At 39.7% G+C, this 23,679-nt stretch overlaps 1 protein-coding gene across 1 annotated transcript in view; it reads right to left on the bottom strand.

Moving 5' to 3' along the window:
- The window catches only part of LOC124613534 (adenylate cyclase type 2-like), a 283,418-nt gene that overhangs the window by 83,867 nt on the left and 175,872 nt on the right, over positions 1-23,679 (bottom strand). Inside the window, exons 11-12 of the mRNA XM_047142245.1 lie at positions 8,890-9,035; positions 5,879-6,046 (exon numbers count right to left, since the gene is read on the bottom strand). Coding sequence (XP_046998201.1) covers positions 5,879-6,046; positions 8,890-9,035 — 314 coding nt within the window. The remainder of the gene's footprint in view (positions 1-5,878; positions 6,047-8,889; positions 9,036-23,679) is intronic.

Here is a 23,679-nt window from a genome sequence, read left to right as displayed (position 1 = left end):
TTCTCCAGTAAAACTACCAACCGGACTCAATCCAAAACCAAAATTGATCCATGAATGACTCAGTTTACTCTTCAAACAGTGATTCATCCCCAGTGCCCCCAAATAAACCACCTGTTAAACCTTCCGGACTTTCCCAGCCTCAAACTTTGCCTCACTATCATTCCCCAAATCCCACAACATGGAAACCAACCTTACATCTGCAGAAAGACCTATAATCCACCACATAAATGCCAATCCCACTCTATGAACCTGCCTACTGGCAAAGGCTCTGCCATGGTGGTTATGAACTGCAGGTATTACCTGGCAGAAGTACTCTGTCAGATGTCAGATATGTTCAACTAGAAGCCCTGGCACAATGACCCAGTACCAGATATCCAGCAGAATCTCAGAGAGATTCTCTGCCCTTGTGGATCAACACATTCAGCATATTACTCGCCCATATAAGAGTCACCAACCATTTCCTCCACTGCTATTCTGCTGTTCCTGTTCCTTACGAACCTTGTGCCTTCCTCCTCACTTTCAATGCCACCTCTCTTTACACTTAGTGTAAGTTTTTGCTGCAGCCTTACTGCAGGCATCTCGCTGCTGGCACATTGCTGCTCGCACATCACACATCGCTGCTAGCCAGTGGCATTGTTGCATTTATATTGCAGCATCACTGCTCACCAGCAGTAATTATGGCACAGCTGTTCTTATAGCTAGCTGAGTGCTAGCGGATTCAAATGTGACAGTGTTGGAGTGACCTTGAAGCAGCCAGTCATGCTCAAATTTCAGGGCACACTGTGATGGCTACAGTGTAAAACACAAACCAGCTGGATGTCACCACCTGGTGAGGATAGTAGTGAGCAGCATGGCGAGCAGTGTTGGTACAGTTTAAATAGACTAGTAAGACGCAGTAGGTTTGAAGCATCATCGCTGGGCCGTGTTATGAGCAGCAAGCAATGAGGTGGCAGAATACATGCACCCTAACATCCCCAATGCCTATGGACTTGCTCTCATTGAACACTATATTTCCCAATGCCTGATTGACTCCAAACCTGAAACATCCTTCCTGGTCACCATGACCAACTATATCCTAATCAATAATTACTTCTCCTTTGAAGAAATCACCTACAAACAAACCTATGATGAGGCTCCCACATGGCATCTTGCTGTGCTAACCTACTCAGGGCCATCTAGGTGAATCCTTCCCAAGCACCCAGAATCTCAAACCCCTCACCTGTTTCAGATTCAATGATGATGTCCTGATGATGTGGACCAAGGCTGAAGACACCCTATCCACATTCATCCAGAAACTCAACACTTCCTCCCCCGTTAGCTTTACCTTGTCCTCCTCAGTCCAATAAGCCCCATTTCTCAATGTTGACACCTAAAGGATGGCTACATCAGTGGCTCCACCCACATCAAACCTACAAACCACCAACAATATCTCCACTTTCAAAGCTGCCACCCATTCCACACCACAAAGTCTCTTAAATACAGCATGGTCACCCAAGATCATTGCATCTGTAGTAATGAGCAGTCCTTCCACAAAATGTCTGAGGTCTCCGAAATTACCCTCCCAGCCTAGCTCAGAAACTGAATTCCCATGCATTGTCTCATCATTCACCTACCACTCCTCCATACCCACAGTCCAGCTGTAAAGGAGCAATCCCCCTTGACTCAGTACCACCCAAGACTGGAGCAATGTAATCACTTTCTCCACCAGGCTTTCAGTTACTGCTCATCCTCCCCTGAAATGAGAAATGTCCTCTCCTCTATTGTCTCCAAGCCTCCCACAGTGGTTTTCTGCTGTCCACCAAACCTATGCTACACCCTTGTCTATCCCTCCCCCACTCCTGCCCCCTAACCCTTACCTCATGGCTCATATCCTTGCAACAGATCCAAATGCAAGACCTATCCCATATGTCCTCCCACAGGCAGCACTACCTTCTTCCTCCATATCTATCCTGCTATCTCTTCCCCTGCTTGCCCTGTGCATCCACTGGATTTTCCTAATTTCAGACCCAGCTGCAGTCAGTCCGTAGTGCTTGGAGACAGGGTATTTGAATTGTTGTTGTGTGAAAGTGAGAGAGTTCTACTTGCGAAGAAGGACTTTGTCCAAAAGCAGATAACATGTCTAGTATCCTTTCTCATTGTGCCTATCAACTACTGAACATTAAGAAGTGACAATTTTAATTTTATGACACTGCTGTTGGCTGCTGATCAGCTTGTAATAGGAAAATCTGAAGAAAGGTTCAAATTGCAGTATTTTAGGTGAGTCAAGTTGTCGCTAAGTACAGAACGAGAGTATCGACTGATAAAAAGTGATGGCATTTCAAGGACTATAATGCTTAGAGCCAAAACAGTTATAGACAGACAAGTAATTGAACAAGCAAAACATTTTAAATATCTAGGGTGCAATTTTATATTTTCCAGGCCAGGTGACGTGGATTTAAAATATTGAGACATTGTGTGGAACTGTAGAACATATATTAAAATATAACACAGGGAAAGGAATGTTATTAAGAAAACTTTGTGAAGTAATAACATGTGATTGCTGTTACATGATAACACATGTTGGACCCTATCATCAAATCACTTATAACAAATCAAATCATCAGAGATTCTTTTCAGAGGGATATTCAATACTGGACCACAAATTACACAGGAACTAAATGTAGAACTGATTACAACTATAACTGAAAAATACGGACTGAACTGGATTGACTATGTCCAACATAAGTCTAATAATAGGATAACTAAAGCTGCAGTTCTGTATAATCTAATAGGAAAGAGAAACATTGGATGTTCCTTAAAAACATGTTGTAAACCATATTCTGAGGCAGAACAATCAAAAGGCCTAATACTTGAAGATGATTATCATGATAATGATGAAGAAGAATAGTAAAAATCATGGATCACAACAAAGCACATCATGCACATGAGGCAGAAAACAATATAAGTTATACAAGGGTAAGTCAATCATTATCCACAAAGTAGTTATAAAATTTTATTGTAATCAATGAGGAAACTTACAAGAACATCATTTTTTGACATAGTCAAAAAGAGGAAGATGTATGAGACAGGCGAAATACCCTCAGACTTCAAGAATAATATAATAATTCCAGTCCCAAAGAAAGCAGGTGTTAACAGATGTGAAAATTACTGAACTATCAGTTTAATAAGTCACAGCTGCAAAATACTAACGCGAATTCTTTACAGACGAATGTAAAATCTGGTAGAAGCCGACCTCAGCGAAGAGCAGTTTGGATTCCGCAGAAATGTTGGAACACGTGAGGCAATACTGATCCCACGACTTATCATAGAAAATAGATTAAGGAAAGGCAAACCTACATTTCTAGCATTTGTAGACTTAGAGAAAGCTTTTGACAATGTTGATTGGAATACTCTCTTTCAAATTCTAAAGGTGGCAGGGGCAAAATACAGGGAGCGAAAAACTATTTACAATTTGTACAGAAACCAGATGGCAGTTAGAAGAGTCGAGGGGCATGAAAGGGAAGCAGCGGTTAGGAAGGGAGTGAGACAGGGTTGTAGCCTGTCCCCGATGTTATTCAATCTCTATATTGAGCAAGCAGTAAAGGAAACAAAAGAAAAATTCAGAGTAGGTATTAAAGTCCGTGGAGAAGAAATAAAAATGTGGAGGTTCGCCGATGACATTGTAATTCTGTCAGAGACAGGAAAGGACTTGGAAGAGCAGTTGAACGAAATGGACAGTGTCTTGAAAGGAGGATATAAGATGAACATCAACAAAAGCAAAACGAGGATAATGGAATGTAGTCGAATTAAGTCGGGTGATGCTGAGGGAATTAGATTAGGAAATGAGACACTTAAAGTAGTAAAGGAGTTTTGCAATTTGGGGAGCAAAATAACTGATGATGGTCAAAGTAGAGAGGATATAAAATGTAGACTGGCAATGGCAAGGAAAGCATTTCTGAAGAAGAGAAATTTGTTAACATCGAGTATAGATTTAAGTGTCAGGAAGTCGTTTCTGAAAGTATTTGTATGGAGTGTAGCCATGTATGGAAGTGAAACATGGATGATAAATAGTTTGGACAAGGAGGGAAATGTGGTGCTACAGAAGAATGCTGAAGATTAGATGGGTAGATCACATAACTAATGAGGAGGTGTTGAATAGAACTGGGGAGAAGAGGAGCTTGTGGCACAACTTGACAAGAAGAAGGGATCGGTTGGTAGGACATGTTCGGAGGCATCAAGGGATCACAAATTTAGCATTGGAGGGCAGCATGGAGGGTAAATACGAGGGAGACCAAGAGATGAATACACTAAGCAGATTCAGAAGGATGTAGGTTGCAGTAAGTACTGGGAGATGAAGAAGCTTGCACAGGATAGAGTAGCATGGAGAGCTGCATCAAACCAGTCTCATGACTGAAGACAACAACAACAACTCCTTGCATTTCAACATACTTGGTCCATTGTTGTCCAAGCTTCCTGCTGCCCTTATAAAAGGTTCTCAGTTGAGCTGCAAGCCAGGAATGCACCGCTTCTTTCACTGCTTCATCCAAGGTAAATTGACACCCTCTTAATGCCTGTATGAATGGACTAAACAAGTGATAATCAGAAAGGGCAAGATTGGGACTATATGGAGGATGATCCAGTACTTCAAATTTGAGTTTCTGGAGCGTCTCAGCAGTGTGGGCAGCAGTATGTGGATGGGCATTGTCGTGCAACAACACAACACCTTTTGACAGCAATCCTCAACATTTGCTTCAAATTGCAGGCTTTAGCCTGGCAGTAAGCATCTCACTGTAATGTACAATGTTTAATGTTGTGCCCCTTTCCCCATAATGTTTCAGTATGGGACCTTGTGCATCCCAAAAAACCGTAAGCATCAGTTTTCCTGCGGATGGTTGGGTCTTGAAATTTTTCTTACTCAGCGAATTTTGATATTTCCATTCCAGACTCTGCCGTTCACTCTCCGGCTCGTAATGATGGATCCATGTTTCATCACCAGTAGTGATCCTGTCTAAGAAGTTGTCCCCTTCATTACCATAGTGACCCAAATGCTTTTTGCAGATGTCAAAGCGCATTTATTTATGCAACTGTGTGAGTTGTTTTGGGACCCATCTTGCACAAACTTTATGAATCCAAGGCCTGTTGTGGATAATTTTGTAGGCAGACTTTGCAGACGATGTGACACTTTGTCAATAGTTAATCAACTGTCTAAGAGAATCATTTCACATGAATGCTCAATGGTTTCTTCATTTGTGGTGGTAAACGGTCGTACAGCTCCTTCATCATGTGTAACACTTGTGCAAACATTTTGGAATTTTTCAATCTATTTGTAGACACTCATTATCGCAAAACACTGTTCCCTTACTGTACTGAATGTCTTCAATGAATTTCAGCCTCTGATACGCCTTCTGACCACAAAAAATGGATCACTGAATGTTGCTCTTCTTTGGTGCAAAAAGACAGTGGAGCAGCCATGACTGACAGCACGGCAGCACTAATGAAACTAACCTAGCAGCTTGAAAATTGCAATTATATAACAACAAATAGACAAAGCATGCTTCATCAACATCAAATGACAGTACTACTAAAGTAAACAAAAAAATCTAAATTATGGATAATAATTGACTTACCATCGTATCTTAATGTAAATCAGGATCTGATTACATTCAAATAACTTGCAGGTTATGTATGATTGTGTTTTTACTAATTAAAAATCTGAAAGATGGAGAGTGATAATTGGTATAAGATACAGATGGTTTTTACAGCATTTTGCAGCAAATTCTAGAGAGAGAGAGAGAGAGAGAGAGAGAGAGAGAGAATCATCAAATGCTCTCATCCCAGTGTGCATCACTTCCTTCAGTCATATCCCTTATGCTAAAATTTGTAACTGGAGTAACCTTACCTGGAGAGTTTTGCACCCTGCATTGCAAGAATGCTGATAAGTACTATCAATGAACATAGTATATAGTACTTGAATAATGGATCTGGTTGTTGAGAAAAAGGTATTTCCCATTTTAATTCTTCAAAGGTCAGGCACAGAGGATTAAGCTTTCCACTCTGGCACCACCGACTGTAAAGAAATATTAAATAGGAATGTAATAGATTTACAAGAACATTGACTTTTGACACACACATAAAAAAAAAATACCGGAATAACTTCCAGTTAATTAAAGCCAATAAAAATATTTATCCTGATGCCACCAACAAAATGTTGCAAACAGATATTTCTGGTAGAAGATGTAAAAGGAAACATTAAAAACTGATTGTCTATCAGTTTCTGTAGTGAAGTATATCATTATTTACCTTCTTGATTTATAGAAACAAAGAAACAATAGTATCTTACTTGAGCTGGAAAGAAGATGCATTACCACCCCCTTAGGAAAAGTTGCAGCAGTTAGCTCAAATGCTACAGCCTGAAATGCCAACATTGACCCACTTATCACACTAACAATGAGACAGGTGGTGCAGGCCACTAAAACTTTGCTACTCATGGTGTGCCCAGCACACAGGAGTCCTTCCTTTTACTGCACTACTCAGTCCTCTGACAGCAGACCTATTGTGGCATGACCATAGTACTTTTTATCATTTCATTTTCATTTTGTAGTCATTTAGAATCCTTTTATATGAAATTCATGTTCCTCTGTCTCTCCTTGTTTTGAATGACTCCCTACTATTTCTCTACAGCAGAAATGACATAGAGTGTTACATTATAGAAGATGTCATTTGCATGACACCAAATTTGAGTTTACAGTTTCATACTCTAGTATAGTCCAATGCATTCTGTATTACTCAACTTAAAACATTCCTTGTGGGACCCATCACTGAAATAAACAGTCAAACCATTTACTGAGGACACCTTAATCAACAGACATGCAGAATTTCAGCCCATCAAAGCATGGGAATCAATACTGGTGGTGCTAAAACGTTGTAGATTGCATATAAATGAATGTAGTGGGAACACAACAAATGCGTTCAAAGTCAGAACATCTAGGCTCGACACCAACAAGGTACACCTACTGTCACAAATCATCTTGTCGAGCCTCACTGTGCCGATCAACACTAACTGTTCTGAAAGACCTGAAACAACTCCCAGGCAATCATCAATAATGTCATATCCTGTCTCACAACCAACATCCATCAAGAAACCTATGAAATGTCAAACCATTGCTTTTGGTTGGGCTCTTTGCACAGTGCGGGATCAGTCACTTGTTGCCACAGTGCGGGCTCTGGAATTCTACTTCCCCTGTGATGACATAAAGCCCCTTCTCTCCTCTAAGTACTTGCTCTTATGAGCTGGTGTATAAATTGGCTCACCTCTACAACTAACCCACATTTGCACTTTAAGATGAAGACCAGCAGTGTTGTTTAAATATTGAATTACTTTCCATGACAACATTTGATGATATACCCAACAGCCATTCAACTATTTAGAAATGCATTCAAGCATTTGGAAATCAGCAGCAGCACAGATCTCTAATTAATCATAGATTATATTTGCAAACAAGACACATATTACCTGTGTACAAAATTATTTTAGAACTGAGAGAATGCCTTTAACACAAATAAAAAACACAGAAAATAAGAATGGAGCACTGAGACACAACATATTTAATGTCATTGGTTTCAGATCTATGTACACTTCTTAAAGTTTTAATAATGAAATGCTGTGTCCTGTTAGGATATGATTTTATTAAGTCATGAGAAATACCACTTATTCCAATATTATATTGCTTACACCTATTTCAATTACCCTGTTAACTGTTGCAGACGGAGTTTCACAGATATACATTTTTAAGGTATTATTGCATAGTCCATCATGTCCTGCAGAGAGGAATAATTTAATGGGTTAGTAATGTCTGTTTCTCTGCCATCAGTGAAAGTTAGATAAATTTTAGCTCAAATGGATTCTGCTTGAAAATGTTTGTAATCTCATACTGGCCACTTTTCTTTTTATTGGATTTATTAAATTTTTAATGTTAAAAATTGAATTCATATGTACAGAAAATGTATGAATAACTTGCAGACCAAGTGCTACACACAAAAATAATCAAGAACCCACTGCAATTGCAAGAAATCAAAACAAAAGCAATTCATGAAAACTGGGCTCTTATAATAAGAATAAATACATGGTGTAACAGACCTCCAAAATGCATTTCTATACAGCAAAACTAAGATCTTGATTTTGTTACTCAGACTTTTGTATGCCATGTAACTAGTTAAACAGTTTATTTTTCAGGTAACTTCATTTTTTCATTTTGAATTGTTTTATAAAATACTGCTGCGGAAACAATTTGTTGGAATAATTAAATGTTATATAACTCATGTCATATTACTTGTATCAACTTTAAACTGTAGAGAACTCTTTGACCAAGGAATAGATTTTTGACATTAATGCCTAAATATGTAATATTTATCAAATGTAAGGCATATCAATAAAATGTAATACCATATAGCATGCTTTCTCATTCAGTTAGCTACACAGCATCAATTCATCTGGTCTTAAGCATTCTAAAAGATTATTTTTTTTCAGCTACATTCTGTACAATTCATCAGATAGCTTTGTTTCCCTTAAAGAAAGAATATGTAACTCATTATAAAATATCATCCTACTGTGGAGTGTGAGTCTGCTACCATTAAGTTAAATTTCCAGCAGCTTTGCAGTTAACTTATGATAAAATGAACTATTATGCTTAGTAAATATGTACATATCTGTTGGAGATGAAACTTTCAGATTCAGTAAGTTAAAAAATAGTATTCAGCATTCAGAATTTTATATTTAACCCACACAGTTATTTTTGTTCTTTCCAGTGTCTAATACACTTTTCAAGGGTAATTTCCTCCCTGACTATTTCACCATATTTTATGCCTATTATTATATGAATAACAGCATTATGTATTACAAAATATACATACTCATACAGTCCAAGTTTCATGTTTTCGATTGCTTTTGACATTTCTTCATTGGCTTTGAGTAATGCCTGCTGATACTGATGCAAGTTGTTGTCCATGAAAGCAGTTCTTCTTCGTGATGCAACAGCAATACCGTCCCTTGCTCTAAGCTGCAATAGTTATTTACATTGCTTCATGACATGTTTTAGTTCAGATAACATTGTTATATTAAAATAATCACCAGAACCAAAATATCACTTCTAAAATTTGTTATGTTATGTTACTGCTACCTGTTGTGTATTTTATGATACAACTATTTGTAAGAAAGCAAGTGTTGTACTTATGGTACTCGTCACTGAAACTATCACTTTAACAGTAACAGCTTCAGTCTACAGTTTTGTTTACAGAATGTCTGTATTATGACTTTATGCAAAAGTCAGTTATTGTTGTAAGCCATTGTGAAACAGAATGGAAGGGATGACAGGAAGTAAAGAGAATAGGTACTGTACAGTGGAAGAATCAGATCATAATATGTGAAAATATTTGCTGCTTACTATTTTGATAATGCTCATGATAGTTCCACATAATTTTTATAAGCATATGATGGAGGTACTTCAGATGTGTGCTGTAAATGTAGGTGAGTTCTTGCTGTATCTGTGCCATTTTTTTTCGAATGCCTTCCTTGTTTCTTCCATGCAAATAATATTTAAGTGACACAGCTCAGTGTGTCAATCTCCACTGGTGATGCATCAGGAGGTTAGCAAGTTACATATTTACTTTCCTCTGTGTGCTTGTATAGCTAATTCTTAAGTTATGTCTGCTTGTGTCTGTGTATGTGCGAATGGATATGTGTGTGTGTGTGAGTGTATACCCCTTCTTTCCCCCTAAGGTAAGTCTTTCCGCTCCCGGGATTGGAATGACTACTTACCCTCTCCCTTAAAACCCACATCCTTTCGTCTTTCCCTCTCCTTCCCTCTTTCCTGATGAGGCAACAGTTTGTTGCGAAAGCTTGAATTTCATGTGTATGTTTGTGTTTGTTTGTGTGTCTATCGGCCTGCCAGCACTTTCGTTCGGTAAGTCACATCATCTGTGTTTTTAGATATAATTCTTAAGTTAGTAATACAGGGGATGGATAGAATGTTTGCATGCTGTGTGTGGATGCAGGAGAAGCTGGCTGCAGTTCACGAGCAGCTGAAGGTGCTTTTTGCCACAGTCAGCTGTCTTCAGGCTGCTGCCTTGGTGTGTAGAGGTGGCAGAGAATCTGGTGTGTCACATGGGACACTAGGGGGTCACTTGTTTCATCCATAGGCTCTGCTGCTGAGGCACCTTGCTGTGTCTTCAGTGTGGAGGATCTGCTCTCACCACAATATGACTGGCAGGTGCTAACGTGTTTGCAAAGTTGGACGTGCACAGTTAACGTGGTGGGTTGCCAGCTGGCCTTGCCTGTTCACCCTGTGACTGGACACATGGCTGCTCCTTCAGCAGGGTACAAGCAGGCACATCGGGGGAGAGGTGTATGCTAGATTCTGGGAGCTCCAATGTTAGGAAAGAAATCCAATTTGCACTTGGTACTTCTGCTGGGGGAAGGGAGAGGCTCATCTGAGAAGTGGAGGAGGCCTTAAGTGCAGCTATCGAGTATGCAAGGTGCAATAATTTGCAAGATAAGGTTCACATTGACACCAGCATCTGTTGCTTGGGTTCAGAGGTCACCCTCAGTTTACTCGGATGACTGGAAGAGGTGGTGGAGATGGCTGGCCTAGAGCCCACAATTCACAGCATCATTCTGAGAAATTGGAGTCCTTTGGTATGGAGCTGCATAGAGGATCTCAAACAAAGATTCCATCAGTTCTGTGAAAGTCTTGGCTGCACATTTCTGGATTTATGTTATAGGGTGGAAAATTATAGGACTCCCCTTGATAGGTGAGGGGTGCACTGTACAAAGGAAGCAGCTACTCTGGTATTGGGGTACCTCTGGAATGCACGAGGGTCTTTTTTGAGGTTAAATGAGAGCTTGAGGTCCTCTGATGAATGATTGGCATTCGATATGCAGAGATCAAAACCAGACTGTGTACAAAGTAAAGACACTTTGACCATCAAAATTTTGACAGTAAGTTGACAAAGTATTTGTAACAATTTCTGAATTTACTGCCCTCCAGGAAAGCTGTCATGCTAAAATTATTCTCGAAATTGCAAGCTGGCTGAAACCTGAAGTCAAAAGATCTGAAATATTTAGCAGGGCATGGAATTTATAATGAAAGTACAAATTAGATGCCTTAGGTAGGGGAGTGTTCATTGCAGTCAAGAAAAATATTGTGTCTATTGAGGTCAAAACTGAGTGTAACTGTGATGTATCTGGACATGTGTAACAGGTCTAGATAAACTCAAGTTAATTATTGTATCTTTTTACTGGTCATCTGATTATTCTGTGACAGCTTTAGATTCATTCAAAGATAATATACACTCTGTAGCTTGGAAATACCCAGATCATGCAATATTAATTGGCAGCAATTTTAACCTAGTGAGTATTTGTACGTCTGTGGATTCATTGTAGATGGTATGCAAAGGCAGTCTTGTGAATTACTTTTCAATATGTTTTCTGAAAACTGGCCAGTGCAGCTAGTTTGACAGCACACATCCTGGGGAAATATTTTAGACCTCGTAGGACCTTGTCGACGGTGTCAGTATAGAGGTAGGGATTAGTGATCATGACATCATCACAGTAACAATGGTTACTAAAGTTAATAAATCCAAAAGGACGCTAGGAGAGTATTTTTTCTAGAAAAAGCAGAAGCTTTTATTAGCATCCTACGTAGACAATGACTGGACATAATTTAGCTCCAATATGATGGAGGCAGAGGAATTATGAGCAAAGTTTAAACGGATTGTAGATCAAGCTCTGGAGAAATGTGTGCTGAGTAAGTGGATTAAGGTCAGAAAAGACCCACCACAATTCAATAAAAAAACTGGAAATGTTGAGGAAGCAGAGATGATTGCCCACTTGGTTCAAAAAAGAACATGCAAATGATGACAGGCAAAAGTTAGTAGGAATTTGTGCATCTGTAAAATGATAGATGTGTGAAGCATTCAATGATTACTGTCATCATACCTTAGTAAAAAGACCCTGCTGAGAACCCAAGTAAATTCTGGTCCAAAGTAAAATCACTAAGTGAGTCAAAGGCTTCTACACAGACATTTGTTGACCGTTATAGTGTGGCAGTAGAAGACTGCAAAACACAGACATTCGTTGACCGTTATAGTGTGGCAGTAGAAGACTGCAAAATGAAAGTTAAAGTTTTAAGTCTTGCATTTAAGAAATCAGTTACACAGGAGAACTGTACAAACATATTGTCATTTGACCTTTGCATGCACTTCTGAATGGAGGACATAGTAATAGGCATCACTGGTATAGGGAAACAACTGACAGATTTGAAAACATATGAGTCACCAGGTCTGGATGGCATCCTAATTCAGTTTTACTTAGCATACATGTATCATTAATCCCTCACTCAGCACAAAGACTCAAGTGATTGAAAAAATGTGCAGATGACTCCTCTAATATGAAGGGTTAAAGAAAAGACCTGCAAAATTACAGATCAATATCCCTAACATCAGTTTACTGCAGAATTCTTGAACATAGCCTCAACTCAAATACAATACATTTCCTTGAGACAGAAATGCTTCTGCCCACAAATCAGCATGGTTTTAGAAAGAATCACTCATGTGAATCTAAACTTGACCTTTTCTCACATGATATCCTGTGAACCATGGATGAAGGCCAACAGACAAATTCCATATTCCTATGTTGCTGAACAGCTTTTCTCATAGTATCCCACTGCAGACTGTTAAGGAAAGTACGAGCACATGGAATAGACTCCCAGATATGTGAGATATGTAAGTGGTTCAAAGATTTCTTATGTAATAGAACCATATATGATATCCTTGATGTTGGGTAATCATTGGAGACAAGGGTATCTTCAGGGGTGCACCAGGAAATTATAATTGGACCTCTCTTACTATTCTCTACATTCATAAATGATCTGCAATCAGGATGAGCAGCAATCTGTAGCTGTTCGCCAAAGATACTTTGGTGTATGGGAATGAGTCACGGAGTGAGTGCAGGAGAATACTAGAGGACCTAGACAAAGTTTCTAGTGTGCATGGTGACTGGCAACTGGCTCTGAATATAGTGAAATGACATAGTAGGAAAAATAATCACATAATGTTCAAATACTGCATTAGTAGTGTCTTGTGCTTGACATAGTCATGTCAATTAAATATGTAGATGTAATGTTGCAAAGCAATATGAAATGGAAAGAGCATGTAAGGACAGTATTAGGGAAAGCAAATGGTTGACTTTGGTTTATTGTGAGACTTCTAGGAGAGTGTAATTCATCTGTAAAGGAGGCTGCACATAGAACATGAGTGCAACCCATTCTTGAGTACTGCTTCAGTGTTTGGGACCCTCACAAGACCAGATTGAAGGAAGACATCAAAGCAATTCAGAATGGGCTGCTGGATTTGTTACCAGTAGGGTCGATCAACATACAAGCATTGCAAAGATGTTTCATGAACTGAAATGCAAATCCCTGGAGGGCAGATGACATCCTTTTTGTGAATCATTCTTCAGCTTGGCCTTTGAAGATGACTGCATAACAGTTCTGCTGCCACCAACATACATTTTGCATAAGGATTGCAAAGATAAGATTACAAAAATTATGGCTCGTATTCTGCATATGTTGTTGTTGTGGACTTCAGTCCTGAGACTGGTTTGATGCAGCTCTCCATGCTACTCTATCCTGTGCAAGCTTCTTCATCTACCGGTATTTACTGCAACCTACATCCTTCTGAATCTGCTTAGTGTATTCATCTCTTGGTCTCCCTCTACGAATTTTACCCTCCACGCTACCCTCCAATACTAAATTGGTGATCCCTCGATGTTTCAGAACATGTCCTACCAACCGATCCCTTCTTCTAGTCAAGTTGTGCCACAAGCTCCTCTTCTCCCCAGTTCTGTTCAATACCTCCTCATTAGTTATGTGATCTACCCATCTAATCTTCAGCATTCTTCTGTAGCTCCACATTTTGAAAGCTTCTATTTGGTGGCAAGAGGAACAAGACTTTTGGTCAGGTGAATGCAGGGTTATAAATACAAAATCAAATAGGGGTAATGCTGGAGTAGGTTTAATAATGAATAAAAAATAGGAGTATGGGTAAGCTACTACAAACAGCATAGTGAACGCATTATTGTGGCCAAGATAGACACAAAGCCCACGTCTACTACAGTAGTACAAGTTTATATGCCAACTAGCTCTGCAGATGGAGGAATATAGATAGTCATTTTTCCCTTGCTCTGTTTGTGAACAGAAGAGGAAAGGAAATGACTAGTAGTGGTACAGGGTACTCTCTGCCATACACGCTATGGTGGTTTGCAGAGTATGTACGTAGATGTGTTATGTAGATTTGTATTGTGATGGAGACACTGAAACAGTTTTTTTTTTTTTTTGAAGAGAAGTGGAGAATACCGAAGATAAGAAACTTGTTCATCCACCAAACTTTTTTGACTGTATTGTGTTTTCTAAAAGACAAGGTAAGTAATATTATAATGGAATTTTTGTGATGACACAATAAACAAAGTGTTACCAAAAAAATGGTTCAAATGGCTCTGAGCACTATGGGACTCAACATCTTAGGTCATAAGTCCCCTAGAACTTAGAACTACTTAAACCTAACTAACCTAAGGACATCACACACACCCATGCCCGAGGCAGGATTCGAACCTGCGACCGTAGCAGTCCTGCGGTTCCGGACTGCAGCGCCAGAACCGCTAGACCACCGCGGCCGGCAAAGTGTTACCATTGCTTCATGTTAGTGTATGTGTGTGTGTCTGTGTGTTGTATGAGAGTGTGTATTTTCAGCACAAAAAGTTCAATAGCTCAAAACCTTAGTTATGTCTCTGCAGTGTGACATGTGTTAATGTGACACACACCACTTAGCTATTGGAAAAGAGAAATAGTTGTTTATGGACTTGAGAGCTATTGACAATCTGGAAACTGTTTGTCTTTTGAAACTTTCATATTTCACAATTTATTGGACAAAAATCCTGATGGAATGTAATTCATTCATTAATCCACACATTCTGTTCTGTAAATCTCATAAAAGAGCACCTTTACAGATGTAGAATGAGTGAAGTTATACGTTAACATGGAGAAGCAGCCAATGCACACTACTTCTATAAAGCATATTTACAGTGATTTATAACTAATGGTTATCCACTAACATATGTGGACAAGTCAGTAAGTAAAGGAATTATTTTCCTGTTCCATAGGTTGACAGAACTGACACAACAATGACATGCATGTGCATGTGCCTCATTGTCCATGTGCATCTACGAAGAAATAGGGGAATGATTTGTTTTTTGTACTCTGAAGGGACTAAAGATTTGGAGATTATTCACACAAAATAGCTGTCGTGTGGTAACAGGTATCTTAGTGATAAAAACATTATGAGTGGATAAATTTCTTTGAAAGTGGATGTACGAGGGCAGTTCAATAAGTAATGCAACACTTTTTTTTTCTGAAACAGGGATTGTTTTATTCAGCATTGAAATACACCAGGTTATTCCCCAATCTTTTAGCTACACAACACTATTTTTCAACGTAATCTCCATTCAATGCTATGGCCTTACGCCACCTTGAAATGAGGGCCTGTATGCCTGCACGGTACCATTCCACTGGTCGATGTCAGAGCCAACGTCGAACTGCATCAATAACTTCTTCATCATCCGCGTAGTGCCTCCCACGGATTGCGTCCTTCATTGGGCCAAACATATGGAAATCCGACGGTGCGAGATCGGGGCTGTAGGGTGCATGAGGAAGAACAGTCCACTGAAGTTTTGTGAGCTCCTCTCGGGTGCGAAGACTTGTGTGAGGTCTTACGTTGTCATGAAGAAGGAGAAGTTCGTTCAGATTTTTGTGCCTACGAACACGCTGAAGTCATTTCTTCAATTTCTGAAGAGTAGCACAATACACTTCAGAGTTGATCGTTTGACCATGGGGAAGGACATTGAACAGAATAACCCCTTCAGCGTCCCAGAAGACTGTAACCATGACTTTACCGGCTGAGGGTATGGCTTTAAACTTTTTCTTGGTAGGGGAGTGGGTGTGGCGCCACTCCATTGATTGCCGTTTTGTTTCAGGTTCGAAGTGATGAACCCATGTTTCATCACCTGTAACAATCTTTGACAAGAAATTGTCACCCTCAGCCACATGACGAGCAAGCAATTCCGCACAGATGGTTCTCCTTTGCTCTTTATGGTGTTCGGTTAGACAACGAGGGACCCAGCGGGAACAAACCTTTGAATATCCCAACTGGTGAACAATTGTGACAGCACTACCAACAGAGATGTCAAGTTGAGCACTGAGTTGTTTGATGGTGATCCGTCGATCATCTTGAACGAGTGTGTTCGCACGCTCCGCCATTGCAGGAGTCACAGCTGTGCACGGCCGGCCCGCACGCGGGAGATCAGACAGTCTTGCTTGACCTTGCGGCGATGATGACACACGCTTTGCCCAACGACTCACCATGCTTTTGTCCACTGCCAGATCACCGTAGACATTCTGCAAGCGCCTATGAATATCTGAGATGCCCTGGTTTTCCGCCAAAAGAAACTCGATCACTGCCCGTTGTTTGCAACGCACATCCGTTACAGACGCCATTTTAACAGATTGTTCAAGTATTACATTCAAATGTGCTAACCTCAAATACAAAATCTATTTCAGATGCATTACTACATAAATACTGTGCACACCACAACAAGCATCATGATTCCCACATTATTGCAGGCAAAATATTTTGTAACTGTTATATAGGGGACATTAGGTAATTGTTAGAACTCAACAGCTAGTGCACATGCACTGTGTGCGACTCAAACTTGACAAGCAAATAGAACGATGATTGCCCACTGCCATGCACACGCAAATAACCAAGCAGCTCTGGGCCAAGAGTTTTTCAATTAGCTTCTACCTGATGGTACTTGACAATGCATCTATTTCAATTTTGCTGGTCCATTCTGGAACATGGTTACTGATTATCATCGATGTGTACAGTAGATATTCATCTGTATCCATTTTTCATTTCAGTGCATTTGAAAACTAGCACTAGCACCATAAAAGTGCTTGATTCTGTCATTTGGTTAGAAAGTTTTCCACAAACCATTGCTTCAGACAATGGTCCACAGTTTTCTTCACTGAAATTCCAACAGTTTTGCCAACAAAATGGGATTTGTCATATCCAAATGGCACCGTTCTCTCCTCAATCAAACATCAAAGCTGACTGTTTTGTTCACACTTTCAAGACTCAAATGCCCAAACTTCACGCTTCACACTCAAGGGAAAATTATTTGTTGTTGCTTCTTGGTATCTATTGCATTCTGACTTTACATGATGCTTTGCCAGCATAATTATTACAGTTCAAAACAAGGCAATTGGAGTTTAACAACTTGTCGATGATGAAATCATTAAAGATGTGGCACAAGATCAGGTTGGGGAAGGAAATTAGTCACACCTTTTTCAAAAGAACAATCCTAGCATTTGACTTAAGTGATATATGGAAACTGTGGAAAACCTAAATGTGGATGGCTAGATGAGGATTTGAACCATCTCTTGAATTTAAGTACACCGTCTTAACAGCTCTGTCACCTGTCATTGTTATTTATGGCAAACACCATTTAAAATGCAGAAAATTGTAGTAGGAATAAAGTTAAGTTTACCAACTGAGAATATATATGTCAATTTATGAAGAATAAAAAATTATGACTGTGCTGTGATAGTATAATATTAATTTTTCTCATTCCTGAAAGCACATGCAGAATTTTGAGTACTAAACAATCAAACTGATAATTATGGAACTGGAAATAGCTGTGCTTTTCTTAAATATATGCGCTGAAAGGAAGTGTATCAGAACAGTGCTACACAGTGAACTAAAATAGTCTCAAAAACAGTGTTAGAAAGATGAGGCAGTGTTCACTTACATAGATACATATCAAATGACAGCAGGGACAGATACACATGGTAACATGAAGCACTAGTTTTCATAAGTAAATATTTCTTCATCTGACAGCAGAGAAAAAAGTATTGATACTGATCAAGAATTAAAGATGAACAACATCCATGATCCTGAGTTAAATAAGGCACACCAGGGAAAGATAAGAAGTCAGTTAGTAACTTAAGTTACACATTTCAGACAAGCCAGTTGACAAGTCAGAAATAAAGGAAAAACAGATGTCTAGATGAGAGAAAAAAAAATACATCAGAAAATCAGAGGTCTGTTATGAAAATTGATGGTGCAGTCCAGATCAGTGGTACTGTGTGACAGGAGTTACACCCATTTGTTGTCTAAAGTAGTCATTAGTTGGTATTGGATGATGCTGCCTGAAAAATTCACATGTGCATGAGGCTGATGGCATCACTGCAAGGAATGAAGACATTGTTGAGATTTGCTGTGGATTTACACAGCACATTAGTATCTGAGCAGAAACAGACATTTTACGAAGCTTTAGGTGAGGAGTATTAATTTGGAAAAGTTTGCAATTGTCAAAGTTCTGGTGAGGAATGCACAACATGTTTCTCCCTCACCATTCATCTCCTCACAGCTTTCCTTGTGCTGTATTCAGATTGCTTCCTTTACCCCTTGCACCACATTCTGTCAGTGCTTGAGAGAACTTTCAGCCATAAAGCAGTCCCCACACTGATTTCTTGGCAGGTGAAATTAGCCACAGTGGATTCACAGTGATGCCCCTGCAGCACCAGAATGGCAGAGACATACTTTCTCTCAGCTGTCCACATTAGAGCAAAGTCTACCAAGATGGTGTGACATAATTATCTGCAGCTAGTCGATCAAATGTTGTCATCTGATGAAGAAGAGGTGCTTCTATCATTAGATCTCATAGAGGATGAACAAAGAGCGAGGTAAACATTCAGTTTGAAACATCAGGTCTGAGGCCAGGAACTGTAAGTTTTGATAATTACTGTTACAATTCTTTCAGAAAACAGAAGTCAGTGCGTATATCAGTGTGGAAAGATTTAAGTTTGTTGAATATTGTACACAAATGTTGCACCTGTATTTAGATGAGGAACAATTTTTCATCTGCTTTAGAATGACCAGTGAATATTTTGATCAGATATTAGATCTCATTGAAGAGGATGTAGGAAAACAGGATACAGCTTCTTGTGAATCAGCTGTCCCTGATGAACGGGTCATCACTTTACTGTAAATGATGCTGTAACCATATGTGCACAGAAACACTTTTTTATTTATAAAATTACAAATGAACTGTACAGAACACAGAAATAGCTAAGTGACGTTTTAAATGACAGAGCTATACAGGGCGTTTCAAAAAGAAAGAGCAGATTTCAAACATTTATTTCTCAAAAACTACAAATGATAGAAACACAATTCAAACGTTTCTTGTCAGAGAAAGGTTCAAAGTTTTTCAATGGTCCGCGCAGAAGTTCCATGCAAATCCGCAGTGGCGCTGGCGTTTGTTTGTAGGAAAATGGCGACGACACCACAGGAACGATCATTTTGTGTGCTGCAATTTGCAAAGTTAGAGTCCATTGTTGGTGTGCAACGTGCATTCCGCCGTCAATTCAACAAACAGCCGCCTCGTCATAAGCAAATTTATGAGTGGCATCACAGATTCGTAGAAGATGGTTGCATCTGCAAGCGAAAAAGCACGGGTCGTCCACGCACATCGGATGAAAATGTCGAGCGTGTCCGTGCAGCTTACGAAAGGAGCCCTAGAAAATCCACGGCACGGGCAAGTCACGAACTAAACATGTCTAAAACAACGGTATGGCGCGTTCTGAGTAACCGTCTGCACATGAAGCCGTACAAACTGCAGTTATTGCAAGCATTGCGTCCTGACGACCACAACAAAAGGTTCGAATTTTCAACTGCAATTCTACAGGACATGGAAGAGGACAATTTTGCCGAACGATTAATTTTTTCAGATGAATCAACGTTTCACATTTCTGGTAAAGTTAATCGGCATAACGTACGAATTTGGGCGAGTGAAACTCCGAGGGACGTTATTCAACATGAAAGAGACTCACCAAAGGTTAACGTCTTTTGTGCAATTTCGGTAAACAAAGTTTATGGACCTTTCTTTTTCATGGAGAAAACTATCACAGGAACCATTTACCTGGACATGTTAGAAAACTGGCTATTTCCTCAACTTCAGGAAGATTCAAATCACTTCATCTTCATGCAAGATGGCGCCCCACCACACTTCTCTGAACCTGTACGACGGTACCTAAATAACACCATTCCAGGACAGTGGATTGGAAGAGCAGGAGCACAAGATCAATGTCATCGTCTGTGGCCTCCCAGGTCACCAGACCTTACTCCCTGCGATTTTTATTTGTGGGGGTACATAAAGGACTGTGTTTATGTCCCACCTATGCCCGCTACTCTTCAAGAGGTACGACATCGAATTGTTGCGGCCGTGAATTCGGTAACTAAAGACCAGTTGCGTCGTGTGTGGCAAGAAATGAGATACCGGTTTGATATTTGTTGTGTAACATTTGGTACTCATATTGAGTGAAGGACCGTTGGAATTGTGTTTCTATCATTTGTAGTTTTTGAGAAATAAATGTTTGAAATCTGCTCTTTCTTTTTGAAACGCCCTGTATTATGCATTGTTATTGATTTCTGGTGAATGATTGCACATATTTTGCATCAAATGTTGCACTGATCAGTTGTAGGGTTTCACATCCTTCATTGGTAAAGTTGGGAATATTCCCTTGCATATCCTTAGCCTTTTTATTAGACAAGATGAGAGTGTTCCATGGCCTGTTGACTGTCCTGAACAGTTTTGTCTACATTGCATGTTGGTGGGTTGCTGATATGTTCAGGAATGGATTCCCTGTTACTAGTCTGGTGAAGTAACCCTGCTGCCAAGTCAGACAAGAGGTGGCAATTTCATAAGAAGTCTGCCCCAGCACTGGTTCACACACATCAGGGATGTCAAACTGACAAGTGTATCTCTCATGTAGCCTGAGAAATGCACTACTGTCCGTTCACTGTTCTGAAATAGCTGACAGAGGTGTCACTGTAACACATGGTTGTGGGTATGATATCCTAATCCTGTAGGCATTGTCAAACTAGTTTGGCCACTTGTCTCATTCCTTAGGTGACTGCACTGCTTGTCATGATCTAGAGCACTTATAGTGGGCCACTTCTGGAGTTTGGGTAGTTGCATGGCTGCGTTCAGTTGCATACTTTCTTGTTGAAGTGAGTGTGAAACCAGCACAACTGCAGCCATGCTTTCTTGCTGGTGTATGGAGTGTCATTGTTTATTATTGTGGGTGTGATCTCCCCAGCTGACTGCAGGTCAGCGCACCCCAGTTGGGAGTTCTCAGTGGTGTTCGTGAGCATTTGGGGTTCAGAGTCCCTGCGCATGTGCCATGACCCCCACATGGTAACTGAATCAGTGTGGGGTGCATAATTGCATCATGCTTCTGTCCGCTGTCATTTATTTTATTTATTTATTTATTCATCCAGTAAATCTCTACAGATTGTCAGATGTCATTTGCATCACACACACACACACACACACACACACACACACACACACACACACACACACAGGTTACATATAACTTCAACATTTATTTTAATAGTACAATAAATTAATTATATTTGATGTTGCTTTAGCAGCAGTAGCAACTTTGCATGTTATTGCTTCATGTCTGTTGTACTTCACATGGTTTAAGAATTCTACCACTGAATAGAAGCAGTGATCTAATAAGAATGCCCTTAGGGATTTGTGAAACAGAGAAAATGAAGAAATAACTTTAATTTTATGTGGCAAACTATTGTACATTTGTATTTCACTATTTGTACTGGAGATTTTATAGGCTGTTGTCCATAATGACTGAACATGGAGTTTGTCTTTTTGCCGGGTATTATGTTCATCTACATTATGGTTTTTATTCATCTCTTTGATGTTTTTCCTCACATATTTACAATTTTCTAGAATAAAAATACAGGGAAGAGGGAGGATGGAAGACTTCTGAAGGAGGGCTCTACATGAGTCAGTCTGTTTTGCATGGTGCATTGCTCTTACAGCCCTTTTTGGGTCTGGAAGATTACTGAGCTAGAGCTGTGCTACCCCAGAATATAATTCCACACTGTAGTATACTGTGGAACGGTACAAATTATGCAATTCTAACAGTGTGGAAGCTTGCTTTGTGTGCAAGTGTAAGCGTAGGCTGTAGCATACTTACTGTGGGATTGCATAAAGTCTGTCAGCCAAACATAATTTTATCTTTGTCCGATCATGTTCTCTTGAAATCAAGTGCACTGAATTAGTTGAGGTAATTAGAGCAGACACATGTACCAAAATGTGCTGTCTGGCATAATTATGGGAGAAAGAGGCTCACATTTATGCTGCCATAGTTGCGAAGGCATTCTGCTACCAATCCATCCTTTATTAATAAGCTGGCTTAGCTGTTGTTCTTGTGTTTTCCAAGGTGTTTTACTAGTGGTGTCTTGTGGTATTGAATTTTCCTGTGGTTGTGGTGCATGGATGGTGTCATTGATTACATGAGCATAGTTTGCTATGTTTCTCAATAAAGTCACAATTTTAGGTGTATCTTCCATGATGCTAAGACTTTGTAAAATGAGCTCAGCAATTTGAAGACACATTGCCATGTGTTCTGATTGGAATGTCAGTAATTTAGGTGTGGATCCAAGTTGTAATGGAATTCCACTTAAGTCTGATTGTTTTGTGAAGGCAGATTCAGTCTGAGCTCAGGGCATGTTCACAATGTGGGTGGAAAGACTGAACCCATCATGCAAGACCCAGATAGCTGGCCTATGAAATATGCAGCAAACTGATTCTACTGGCACATAACTGGCATGATAGAACCAGGAAATGTGTGCAAGTATTCGTTATTCAGCTCAGGTCTGGTTGTTTGAGCACAATCATGACTACTGTAGCACTGTGGTCATCAAAGAAGAAATTGCCAGGCAGATCCAGTTGGTGCAAATGTTGTTTGGGTCCATGGGTTACATCAGCTGTGTTGGCCACATGATTCATTGGAATGACACTTTCATGTTTCACTTCCACTGCTTGTTGAACAGGGGATGTGAGAATGTTTAGAGGTTCATTGTCAGAAACACTGTTCTGAAGAGTTTGCCTGAAAGATGATGTTCTTGTAGATGTCCTCTTGTTGGTATTGGCATTGTGTCTATAGTGGACATTTTGAAGGGAAAGCCAAAACTTGTTGTGCTATCTGGGGTCACCACTGTAGGAACGCCGTACGGAAAGTGTACTGAATAATGTTCAGATACACCAATCATTGATACACTTGCTTTATTGATAGCAAATTTATAACAAGATGGAAGTTGGTACATATAGAACAAAGAAAAAGAAAAAAAAAAACACTTCATCAAAGAACACTGATGTTATTATCACAAGAACTTCACTCTCTGATACACTTCACATCTCTGATGGTAGGAATTCCAACATGCTCAAGTCTTTCATTTACTGCTGTTGCTTCTCAGTTCCTTCATTACTACATTCCAAATGTCATCATGCTTTCTGGTATTTTTATTACCATTGTGTGGCACATCGACCAGAAGAGGAAACTGCTTCAGTGATTTAGTAAGTTTCTCTGTACCCGTTTTGAGGACATGGGTACATGCATTACCTGGTATGATTTTAAGGTGGTACATGTGTACGGCAGCAAATGCAGTCTGCAGTGAATGAGCTGCACTGTGTCAGAAAATATTGTGCCACCGCAGTGACAC

Source organism: Schistocerca americana, chromosome 4, assembly GCF_021461395.2.
Source record: "Schistocerca americana isolate TAMUIC-IGC-003095 chromosome 4, iqSchAmer2.1, whole genome shotgun sequence".
NCBI lineage: Eukaryota > Metazoa > Arthropoda > Insecta > Orthoptera > Acrididae > Schistocerca > Schistocerca americana.
This window is presented reverse-complemented; position numbering and strand designations above follow the sequence as displayed.